This window comes from Hippopotamus amphibius, chromosome 10 (genome assembly GCF_030028045.1).
Source record: "Hippopotamus amphibius kiboko isolate mHipAmp2 chromosome 10, mHipAmp2.hap2, whole genome shotgun sequence".
NCBI lineage: Eukaryota > Metazoa > Chordata > Mammalia > Artiodactyla > Hippopotamidae > Hippopotamus > Hippopotamus amphibius.
Window position 1 is genome coordinate 106,438,430 of NC_080195.1, and position 12,304 is coordinate 106,450,733.

Below are 12,304 nucleotides of genomic sequence, written 5' to 3' on the forward strand. Positions count from 1 at the left end.
CTGAGGCTGAAATGGCCCCTGGGAGAGCCGCCCGTATTAGCATAAGCATTCGGAGGGTTTGTGTTTCTTGGTGTTTGTTTTCACTTTCATTAATGCCTCCTGCAGAGGATTTTATAATTAGACAGCGAAGTCCTCCATACTAAATTAATTGGCATTAAGCTCTGCATTTAAGGACTATCATGTGAAATTTTAGCAAGAAACACGCCATCCATCATCCTTCATAAAGTGAACTTTTTTGGGTAAATGGTGGGTTTTTTGTTTGTGTTTTTGTTTTTTCAATATACAAAGGCCTAGGATAAAATAGGGAAAAAAAATGGGAACAAGAAACGTATGTTCATCTTTCCGTAAATCTTTTATTCTCTACCTTGTGTAGTGTCTAGAATTTTGTGTCAAGTGATCTTTCTGAGAGTGTGACTTGGTTTCTACGCCTTAGTAAAATCAGCTGTTTATAATTCAGAAGAAAAACGTCCTCTGGAATGCACATCCTTCACATTCAAGACAGTAAAGAACATTAATTTTTGTCCTTTAAGACTAAATTTCGTGAATAATAAAATGTAAGAAACTGATTTGTCTTAACTTGTTCAGAAAGGCACGATTATTCTCTGGGATTGGGTAGACGTTACTTTTATCCGCAGTCCACGCTACCTGTTTACACTTGAATGACAAGTAGATGTCCGTTTTAAACTAAAGAATATATATTTTAAATTTTGTGTTCTAACAGCTTCCTGCCATCTGTGTGTATGGCACAATAGGACTTCAGTTTTCACTGAGGCAGTTAAATAATGAAAAACGTGTCTTATTTAATTTACAAAAAGGATATACCGTGTCTAAAAGTTTTCAAAAATGGTGACTTGGTACCTTTAAAAGTGAATTACAGATAATTGATGAGCTCACAAAGAGCCTGCATGTCAGTGCATCTAACCCAGTGCTCAGCACGACCTAGGTGCTCAGTAAATGTTAGTTCAAAGTAAACATGAAAACCATTTTCATGTAAGAAGAAACCATGGCGTTAAATCAGAGATCACTGTCAGTACTGGTGTTGGTGGACATGCAGTTGGTCTTTTTGTTGTTGTTCCTGGGCCTGGGTCTTCACAGGGATGATCTCCCGGGCTATAGTTATTGAATTTTTATGTGCAATTGGGGAATTTGGAGTCCAGGGGGTTCTGCAACTCTGTTGTATCTGTGACTAGCCTTTCTCTTGAATGGATCTTATCCTGATAATTTCCTTATTCATAAACTTGCTTTTGCAAAGTTGTCTGGGATTTCTGTAAACAATCAAGCTCTCTCCGTATCTCAATATTTCTCCCCACCAGAATTTATTGCCATGTACACTTACGAGAGTTCTGAGCAAGGCGATTTAACCTTTCAGCAAGGGGATGTGATTTTGGTTACCAAGAAAGATGGTGACTGGTGGACAGGAACAGTGGGCGACAAGTCCGGAGTCTTCCCTTCTAACTATGTGAGGCTTAAAGATTCAGAGGTAAACCCACATTAACTGTTTCCTCTCCCTTTCTGTGCCGTGATTCTCTTTTCAGGGAGTCATGATGTTTGCTGGTGGAACATCACTGTTGGGTTTTGCTGCGGTCTGGAACGTGACAGCAAATACAGTGTGACCTGTAATTGCTTGAACTTGTCTATTGGTGCTGCGGGGTCAGCCTGGGCTTCCCAGAAACAGAAGAACCCCCGGGAGCTCAGTGGAGGCTGCCTTTAATAAGGCTGGTCTCCATCGGCTGGGACAGCATTCAGGCTCCATCTCTATTCCTGAATGTAACTGACTTAGGATTCAGAGTAAATGGTCTTGATTAAGTCTTCATGGTCACTGATTTGGGAAACCCCAAGAAAGATACATAACAGGATTTTGCCCATGTAAACAAAAGTATTTTGGTGATACTGGCCCCAGAATATTGAGCAGTAGAGAGTTTTTAGAATTTGTAGTTTTGCCTACACAGTAGGAAGACACAAGATCTAAGAGATTGGTACACTTTGGCTAGACCCTAGTACCTCTATTGATCAGAGACTGAATTTATTTTAAATGCTGTTATCCTCATAAATTGGAAGTGGCTCTCAATTGTTGTTAATGGGGTCCTAAAAATTCAATTGCGTAAAATGTGGTCTTGAGATAGCGCAAGATTAATGACGTGGTGGTGTGCGCCTACCAGAATACGGGAGCCCATCTCGTAGTAGCCAATTTCAATTTAGTGGGAATTTCAGGTTATAGATGTAGTCATTTAATAGACCCATAGCTGCTTGGGGAGTGAGGCTGGGCCTGGTGATAAGCTATGGTAGTTTCACCATCATCAGCAGCCTTCTCACCTTCCCTGCTGTTCCCAGGAATAGTTTTATTTGTTGGGTTTTGTTTTTTTGTTTTTGTTTTAAGGAATATCATTGTCGTTTTGGGGTTCTTTTGTTTGTTTGTTTTCCCTTGCTTTGGTCTTGAGAGCAGCTTGCTGAAATTCCCCTGGAGGGATTTGCATGTCTGCTTACCCTTGGAGAATTTGGCAGAAGCTTGAAAGAAAGTACTTCTTTTCTGTAGGACAGTCGCTGTATTGTCCTCTGCAGACCTGGAGAGGGAAAATTCAGCTCTTCTCCAGGCCAGCCAGTTACAACCATGGAGATGATATTTGAGGAGAGTAGAGGGAAGACATTAGAAACTAAACTCCATTTCTGCTCCCATGCACAAAACTCTTAAAGCAGCTTTACCTTCGGGATCAGTTAAACACAAAAGCCATTACTTGTGTTATATTTTAATAGGTTAGCGTTTTCTACCCAAAACCATCCAAAGTCAGTAAGTTTAAAAAAATGTACTGTGACATTTTCTAAAGGTAAGTTGAGTTGTAGTGTTCTTAACCACAGTCTTAAATTATCAGCCACAGAAGAACTAGCAGTGCTAAAGATTTTAGACAAACATTTAGCTACATTATTTCACAATAATGAAAAAATCAAAAAAGGCAGCTCTTTCATCCTACTTGGACATAGAGTTCAGTGTATATGAGGCAATCTCCCACCAAACTTAAAAACCAGACCCAGCCTCACATACCAGAATTGACTCCTGGACAAGGGGGAAGTTGTCCTAAACCCGCTTCCCTTCTCTACACAAGCAGGGCTGGGGCACGTAGCCTGGTTCAGTTTCTCTGCTGCATTCTTGAGAAGTGCCAGGACGGAACCTTGGCCATCTGAGTCTGTCTCAGCTTAAGTGTTGGCTGTGGTGTTTAAAAGGGAGCACATTGAAGCTGCTTGTATTCTATCACTGGCTTGCCAATTGCTTTGTTCTTATTATGGAGTAGAGAGAGTATATTTAAGCCTGTACTGGAAAAGTAACTGGTCATTTAGAATCTTATATCATTAGTGTCCCTTCATTTTGATGAACAGCCTATAAAAATTGCAAGGGAGATGGATATATCTCTGTTAATACAGAAAAGCATAATGAGAGTAACATTTTAATTCAGACTTTCCCTGCTAAATGGTTAGTGAATTTCAGTATAAATATAGGGACAATGATAAGTTGTGTTCCTGGTAGATAAATCACATATTTTTATTCTTACAGTTACTCTCATTTAGTTAATTAAGGCTTCTGTTTTGTTCTGTTTTAATTGGAATACTTAATCTACTGGAAGATAGGGACACAAGAGTGAGGATTAATCTGGAATAAAGCACTTTGTAACGACAGATTACAGCCTGGCCCCTGTCCCAACTGAGTCTCTGCTGCGTGGCTTGCTCAGCTGGTTTAAAATTCCATGCGTATCCATAAAGGAATTCAACCCCAAAGCACTTTTGGAACACTTAGCAGTTGGGAAAAAAATGGTCTGCTTCTGTGGGCTGTATGTCCAGCATTAAAAGAGAAATTTCAGTGTTTAAACAGTGTAAGGTTTGAGTGGAAAGGATACACAGGAGAGTGACTGCCTCTTTAGATAATGGGATGGGGGAAGGGGTGTTTGAATTGCCACTGTACTGTTTTCCTTCTTTAAAAAAAAGAAAACCCTAAAGCAAATATACCAAAACATTAATATTTTCATGTATTAAATCAGGGTGTTGCGCTCATGGGTGTCTATTACAGTCTCTGTACTTTTCTATGTGTGAAATATTTAGTAATTAACCATTTGGACATCAAGCATGAGCTTAGTGTTTAGGCTGTAGACTAACAGTCTTCCTGGCGGGGCAGCCCCTGTTTGACCTGACCTAGGGACAGGATGTGTCCATGTTACACACAGTTGATACCTGAGCCCTCTGGGGTCCTGCACTGCCACTCACTTTGCTAATGTTTCTCTGAAGAAGAGAGTAAAAGCTGCATGCTTTAAAGTACTTATTTTGCCCCATGTTTTCCTGATACACGTGGTAATGTCAGGAGATACAGCACGACTATGTTTCCCCAGAAGGAAATGGGGAACTTAGGTGCTCAGGCGGGGTTGTGTCGTCATTAATCGTTTTTTAAGTTGCTTGACCAAAACTCTTCAGTATGCAAATGAGACCTTCTGCTCTGTTTTAAGGGCTCTGGAACTGCTGGGAAAACAGGGAGTTTAGGAAAAAAACCTGGTAAGTGACAAACCCTGATGCTTATTTTTCAATGTTTTGAATGTAATTGATAGTTGCTTCTAATCTTTGTTTATTAGGGCCAGAAGCCTTAAAAAAAAAAAAAGAAAGAAAAAGAGAGAGAGAGAGAAGACAAAAGAATCTGTCCTAAGGGTGGTTGGAGTAGATCATCTCTTTGGAATCCATTAATAATGTATTTATATGTGGTTATGAAATGTGGCTGTTGCTTCACACATGGCGGGTAGGGACATAACCAGACAGAACGTTCTCTTGGGATGTGAAGAAATAATTCAGGCAGGACGGTAGGAAGTTGTGCCGCATGGAGCTGTAGGGTTTGGGGTCAGCCACTGCTTAGTCCTCCTCTCGTTAGGTTCAGGAAGCCCTTTTTCCTTTCCTGGAAGCATGTTTAGTCCCAAGACGTAAACAGTGGAGGGGATTAGAGGAGCCACACGTGTTATGAGAGTGTAGGTCCTATTAATTTAGCAGCCATTGGGTGGTTATCCTCAGGTACACAGTGAAGGTACAAAATTATAGCCATCCCTCTGAACTCAAAGTGTTTTAGTTTATTTAAACAAAATCACATATTCTATAAATAGAAGCCTGAAAGAGAGAAGAAAGCAGCATATGTGAAATCATACGGTTGGTATGGCCTGTCTTCCTCATCTAGGTCATTTGAACTTTTTTGCTATTATAGCCTCAAGAAATTACAGGTTGAAAGAAAAAAAGGGAAAAAAGAGAAAGAAAGAAGGAAATTACAGGCTGAAAGAGTCGCTGCAGTGCTGACAGAGGGATTTGTGTATCTGTGTCTGGTGTTCAGCTCCAGATGGGCTTACCTGGGAAGGAAAGGTGGGTTTTTAGGCAGTTGTAGGGTTTTAGTCCGACTCAGGTTTCAGACCACCCCGGTCAGTTCTCTATTTTAACCATGAGTGTGCTGCGTTTTGAATTGTCATTCCAAAGGGTCCAGACGGGCTTCACTTTGCATTGAAACCAGTGAGCTGCTCAAAAACGATGGAAAAGAGTGTCAGGCAGGTCACTGGCTACACAAGCCAGGTCCTTTTGAGGAGCAGAAACATCGGAGGGCAAATAGGACGCTAATTTATATCTTTTGCAAATCGAAAACTCTTGGAGTGGAGCTAGTCCTTGGCGTGTTAGGGGGCAGAATTCTCATCCCCAGCACAGATTTCCCAGGTTGAGCTCTCCGTGGAGCCCGGGTATGTGTAAGCTGGGCTCTTCCTCTCTTCCCCTGGGCTCTGGGCCACACGTGTCAGGGTCAGCCCCCATCGGGACAGCCTGGCGTGCCTAGCGTGGTGGTCGCCAGCTACAGAACAGGGTCCTGGGGGCTAACGTGCCTTCAGGGAAGCAGGAGCATGACCTTTCACCTCTTTCCTTCTGTCTGTCTGTCTTTACTTCACTCCTTCTTTCTTCACCTCTTTCTTTCTAGAGCAGTGACGATGGGGAGAGAGTATAGAGGAATGGAACAGTCTGTTCTGTCTTGCTTCTAGAAGTTCGCAAAGCAGTCACTGCAGATATGCCAGGATTCAGTCAGGGAAGGATTTTGTCCTTTTGTAGTCGACCTTCTGCGCCAGGAGAAACGTACTTTTCAGAGCCTGGCCTGTGGTACTGCTGGGATTTTTCCCACGAGACTGTTCACATTCAGGAAAAGTACAGAACTGTTGACATTTTTTTTCCTGTGCCGAATTGTTGTTTTCCATAAAATCCTCCTCTCGGCTCCAGGATCCTCCTTTACCTTGAAATAAAAAGAAGTAAACTTGCATTGACGTGATTCCTACCTGATATTCAGGGATCACCCTCCAAATGTGAGCTGCAAAGAAAATGGTCCTGTGGGTAGAGGAGTCTGAAGGCGTCATAACACAGAAAGACGTTAGCTAGTGTGCGCCCCTGGTGGTTTCTGAGGAAGACAGAATTTCTCTTTCTCCTCTGCTTGGCAGGTGGAAAAGCTTCACCTGAGTTCCTGGATTCTCTCAACCGTCCTGGCGTGGACTGTGTGCGAATAAGCACCGTGGGAGCGGCGGTTGGGTGGGGAAGGATGAGGCCCAGCTGTTGGCATCAGGGTGTTCTCGGGAGTTGGGGGGTGGGGACGGGCACTGAGGGAAGGCCGCGGAGTTTGTGGAGGCAAGTGGGTAGGTCCTAAGAGATGATGGGCTTCCTCGAGCAGGCCGGGCAGAACCAGAAGACGAGCCCCGCTCCTGAGGGCTGCGTTGGCCGTGTGGTCAAAGCAGGGCCACTGAGCCTTCTCCATTTAGTAGAAAACCAGCCCCGTACACTGGCTTTGACGATGTCGAGCCTGGGAGGTGGCTGTGTCTTCTCAGGCTCTCCTTCTTCCCGACGCTAACACTGCGCTGCTGTGTTTGCTCTTGTTTTCCAGAAATTGCCCAGGTGATCGCCTCCTACACGGCTACTGGTCCCGAGCAGCTTACCCTGGCCCCCGGTCAGCTGATTTTGATTCGAAAAAAGAACCCAGGTGGATGGTGGGAAGGAGAGCTGCAAGTTAGTGTCTTTACCATTTGTTTACAATCCTCTGCCCAGAGGTCAATATGCAAGATCTCAAAGGGATGCTGTTTCATTGCCAAGTACGGGTGACCCCGCACCGCCTAAATCCTGGGTTTCTGTAAGGAGAGTTGCCACGTGATCAGAATGCATTTGGTTCCTAAGCTTTGGGCAGCCAGGAGCAGAATGGTGAAGCTAAGGATTCGTCTGAGGCTGTATCCAAATCTGTTGAATTCTTGAGTTCAAACAGTGAGCGGTGGGGTGGTGAGAATTCATGGTGGAGTCGTCCTTAAGTCACAGCATTTTAGGAGCAGAGCTTTCCGTCAGTGGTGCTGTGAGGTGTGGTGCCGTAGTGGCCTTTGCATTCAAAGCCACATCTGTACAGCACAGCAGTTTTAGTTCCTGTGTGTGTGTGTGTGTGTGTGTGTCCCCTCAGTTCATGATTCTGTCAAGGCAAACCTTGGTCAGGAAGGCAAAGATCTATGTCATGGTGAAGTAAGAAATACAGTGCCTTTCTCTGCATAGGCGGCAGCTAATTAAAAACTAAAGTGCCGGAGAGTGAAGCGTGAGCTGGTGGACTGAAGAAATGTATCTTGGCCGGAACAGAAGGCACAGCCTGGAGTAGCCAAAAGCAGAACTTGCCCTGGGAGCTCGCTGGTGGTCACCCGTAAAAGCCCCCTCCCGCAGGCGGACGAGAGACCGTTTATTGGCTCGGGATTCCATTGGAGTCCAGCAGTGAAGTCCCCACCCCCCTTTAAAAAACATTTTTTTTTACTTATTGATTTTTTTTTTGGCCACGGTGCATGGCCTGCAGGATCTTGCTGCCCCGCCAGTAAGATTCCCCTGCGGGATCTTAGTGTCACGGGGCCCTGGAAGTGAAAGTGCCAAGTCCTAACCACTGGACCGCCAGGGAGGTCCCTCCACTCCCCCTTTTGAATGTGTCTCTTCCTTCCCTGGTACGGGAAGGCCTTCCTCAGGTCGGTGTGACACGTTTCTCGTAGCGAGTTGTTGCCGCATTGGCCTTCCCATCCTTGTGTGACTCACCTGTTCTGAAGACTAAGGAGGGGTCCCCACTGGCCCTCCTCCTCAGCCTGCCAGCCAGGGCTCCCCACAGGTGCCCTATTCCCTTTCCAGCCTTTGGTCTTACCAGTTTGACCTCTCACGGCAGCATCTGCGCTCCAGCCTCATTCAGTGATTTGCTCTCTTGAAAACAAGCAGCAGCCCGCAGACCCCGAGGCCTCCCTGCCTCTGCCCGCAGCGTCTCCCCACATGGTCCTCTCCGCCTCTCCCCAATTCCTCAAGAACCGGCCAGATAAATCCCACCTCTTCCGGAAGCTTTCTGTGACCATCCCACCAGAAGTGACCCCTTCTTCCCATGAACCATGGTGGCCCCGATGCCTGCACCACTGTTGGTGTTTAGTATTGATGCTGATATTACTTCCATGCGTATTTCTTACTTCCTCATGTAGGTTATCAGCTCTCTGAAGGCAGAAACCACATTTTTTCATCCTCACGCCCCTAGTACCTTGCTCAAAAGAGGGGATCGAGTGGTTCTTGCAATCCACAGATCCCCAACTGCCATGCCCCAGGGGGTGCGGGGTGCACTCTGGTGCTTTCTCCCCTGTGGATACACAGATGAAGAAATTGCCAGTGAGCTCTGGGTTCAGCCCTGTGAAGCTGCAGGGATGGGGGAAGTGGTGGGGTTGTCATGGGCCCTACAGCAGTATATACTTGATAGATTAACATGGGGTCACTTTCAAAGGGGTGGCTTCAACCACGGACTTCACTCTGAAAATAAAAGCTTTAGTCCTTGAGCCAAGAGCATGAAATCTATCAGACTGCAAGGAAAGTGAAATTTGATCTGTGTTCTAAAAGTAACCCAGAAGTATCCCTCTGGATAAACTGACAGATGAGAGGGCAGAGGTAAGACGGTGGGAAGCTTCCTTTGCTCTTAATTTTACTTCCTTATTTTTGGAATAGGTAAAATAGTCGCATGGTTTCACATTTTAAAATTACACAGGGGAATTCACGTCTCCCTCCCACCCCATCCCCCAGAAGCAACTGTTTTTATCAAAGCATTGCTTCTGGGGCGGGAGTGGGGGGTGTGTGTGTACCTGCTGTAAATTGTTTCAAGTCCTCTGCTCCTGGTGGTGTGCAGAAGGGTAGTTATAGCACTTCTCAGCATCCCTAACTAGTCTTCATCTCATAGAATTGTGTCAGGATTGCAAGTCTTAGTTCACAAACTTTATTACAAGTTCCTCCACGTCATACACTATCCCTTCCAACAACTCCCGGCATGTGAACACTCAACGAATGGATTTTGTGTTGAATTAGATTAAAGTGAAGGAGACAGAATGGTGGTGGAAAATGTGGCTGATTCACCACGTAGGCCTGACGGCTTTTGAAAGCAAGGTCAAGTTTAGACTCCTTGTGTCCTCCGTGTATTGCATGTACGTCATCCTGTTTTGTACAATTATTATCCATAAGAAGATCGCAGACGTGTGAATATCGGCTTGCCACGAACTAGCCAGTTACCTTGAGATCATCACTTAACTTTTCTGAGCCTTACTCTCTTTATCTGGGAACTATTATTAGTATTCTTAGTCCTAAAATCCATATATGACATTGGCATGAACCATAATCTCTGCATCACCTGAAATTGTGAGCAGCGTTTTCTATCTTGTACGCACGGCATTGTATTCTGAGTGTGGTTCACACGATCCAGCCCGTTGTGCAAAAACACTCTAGGCTTTGCTGACTGATGGCCACCGCAACGTGAATTTTAGCTACCATGTTTTCATTTTGTTCTATAGTAATCCATAGACTCTGCTGTTGATGCTATTTGGTTTTCAGTTATATGTAAACTTGGTGTAAGTGCGGACTGTAACATGAAAGAACGCGAACCTTTGAAACGTTTTAATATATATTTTTTTTTATTAGGCACGTGGGAAAAAGCGCCAGATAGGCTGGTTCCCTGCTAATTATGTCAAACTGTTAAGCCCTGGCACGAGCAAAATCACTCCAACAGAGCCACCTAAGCCGACGGCGTCCCCAGCAGGTAAGCCGTTTACACTCTGCTTGGGAAACGGTGCATGCGTCGTGGTGGCCTTTCCACTCGATTTTCTCGTGAAGTAGCTTTGCTTGTCTTTCACATTGGCTGTAAGCACTTCTTGTACTTGCTGGGGCTGACATCCAACCAGTATGATATGGAATATGTTTTTCAAAAGGACCAAATATCTAAGCAGCTTTGCTGTGCTGGGTACAACAGAGCCCTTGTTGGAACTGGCTTCCTAAGGGGCCCTGAATACTGTGCCACTGAAGCCAGATTTTTCTCTTGATTTCCTTCCAGCTATTTAAATTGGGATTTGGGCTGGGGGGCGAGGGGACAAAAAGGGCCTCCTAAAAATAAATGGCCGAGGTCTGAATAGGTCAGGAGATTGAGCTGGGAGGCCACAGGGGTCTGTTGGTTGTAATGTGCTGCTCAGTAAAGACCGAAATAGCTCCCCTGTGACATTTCCTGTGAACAGAGGGGCTTCGCTTAATGGGCAGGATATTATACACGCTCTCCTAAAGGACTAAGAAGGAACAGAGGGCCCTGCCGCAGAGCCGGTTGGCTATTTTCTGATTGAAGAGACCAAATTAGATGCTTCAGTGATATTTGAGATGGGTGAGGTTAGGGGAGCAGACTTCTGCTTTAGGTCTTTAAGCCATCAATGCTTGGGTGGCATGTGTGGAAAATGTAGAATCTTCGTTTCAGTACCTTGTGGTTAAATGTCTATGCTGTACATCCCCAGTGAGAGCAGATTAAAACCTGGCAGCCTTTGCAAGAAATGAAAGGCCTGGCCAGCTCTGTGACTGATTCCCAACCCCGGCTGGGCCCCTTTGCTTGAGCCATGGCCTCATGTGGGCAGAGAGGTGTGGTACCGGCTGGATCTCTTCTCCCTTGGGGAGGCCTGCCCGTGCCCCCTCATCAAGTTGGTTTAAAACCCACAGAAACAGTTGCCGAGGTGACTGAATTAGCTGGAGCATCTTTAAAGCCTAAGCCTGTATAGAGGTTGGTTAGGAAAGACTAACTGGGGGTAACTCACTAAACTTACCTGAAGTGTAAAAATGCCAGGGAATAAAAACAGCATAACCTCCTGTAGGTTTGAGGGAAGACAAGAAAAGAAAAATTGCTCTTGAATATGGACATTGTTTCTTCGAGGGAAAATTTTGAGACACGAAGGTACAACAGAATAAAACACTGATTTTTCTTTTCACTAAGCATTGAACTTTTTGGAGGTCAGATGATAATTACCTTCCACCTAAAAAAACAAAAACAAACAAACAAACAAAAAAGCAAAATCAGAAGACAGAGCTACTGTAAAGTGTCCGTGATACCCAGCTGTGTGTGCAGTTGGGCCAGTGTTCCGAGTCAGCATTTTGAAGGCGTGTCACTGCACTCAAATAGAAATGATTCCATGGTATTCAGTTATCCCTGTACAGTTTCTGCTGACAACTGAGCATGGAAAAGAGGAAGATATTAGAGACACTCAAGGCTCGGTCTGACGTTTTTGCTGTCGTCTTGGTTTTCAACCCCCCATCTTCCTCTACTGCCCACACTACACACAGCCCATCAGAACCCTCCACGTAGTCCTGTCCCCTGGGGAAAGGACACGGATGAGACACGGAATAGCTGACCCCCTGGGGGGCCCGCCCTGCGAGCCACTGCTCACCCCGCCTGTCTCCCGCAGTGTGCCAGGTGATTGGGATGTACGACTACAGCGCGCAGAATGACGACGAGCTGGCCTTCAACAAGGGCCAGATCATCAACGTCCTCAACAAGGAGGACCCCGACTGGTGGAAGGGAGAGGTCCACGGGCAGGTGGGGCTCTTCCCGTCCAACTACGTGAAGCTGACCACAGACACGGACCCCAGCCAGCAATGTAAGTGCCCCGGCGGCTCGGTTGCCTCTCCTCTCTGGTGTCTCTTGGTGAAACATGCAGCATTGCTCTGATTCTGCTGAGCTTTGTTTGCAGAACTTAAAGCTAGACCATTGCTGCATTCGCAACAGTCTCTTTGAAGACCTTCTGTAATGCGAGACTTTAACTCGTGGGGTTTTGTTTTTTGTTTTGGTTTTTTTTTTTTAAATCATTCCTTCTGTAGCATGTCCCCTCCCTCCCCTCCCCCCCCTTTTTTCCTTTTTTTTTTTTTTTCTTTTAATCATTTTGGCACCATGCTGTTTACATGCCTGACTCATTTTCCTAGCTTGAATTTTGCTCATTGTTTT

The 12,304-nt window shown here is 45.3% G+C and overlaps 1 protein-coding gene across 4 annotated transcripts in view; it reads left to right on the forward strand.

Moving 5' to 3' along the window:
• ITSN1 (intersectin 1) overlaps positions 1–12,304 on the forward strand; it is a 200,873-nt gene that overhangs the window by 144,968 nt on the left and 43,601 nt on the right. For 2 of the 4 annotated variants that reach the window (XM_057696296.1, XM_057696297.1), the window contains 5 exons: positions 1,314–1,480; positions 4,485–4,530; positions 6,914–7,035; positions 9,976–10,093; positions 11,769–11,960. In XM_057696296.1, the coding sequence (XP_057552279.1) occupies positions 1,314–1,480; positions 4,485–4,530; positions 6,914–7,035; positions 9,976–10,093; positions 11,769–11,960 (645 nt within the window). Of the gene's footprint in view, positions 1–1,313; positions 1,481–4,484; positions 4,535–6,913; positions 7,036–9,975; positions 10,094–11,768; positions 11,961–12,304 lie in introns of those variants that run through there. The other 2 variants (XR_009047657.1, XM_057696298.1) reach the window with 2 other exon arrangements.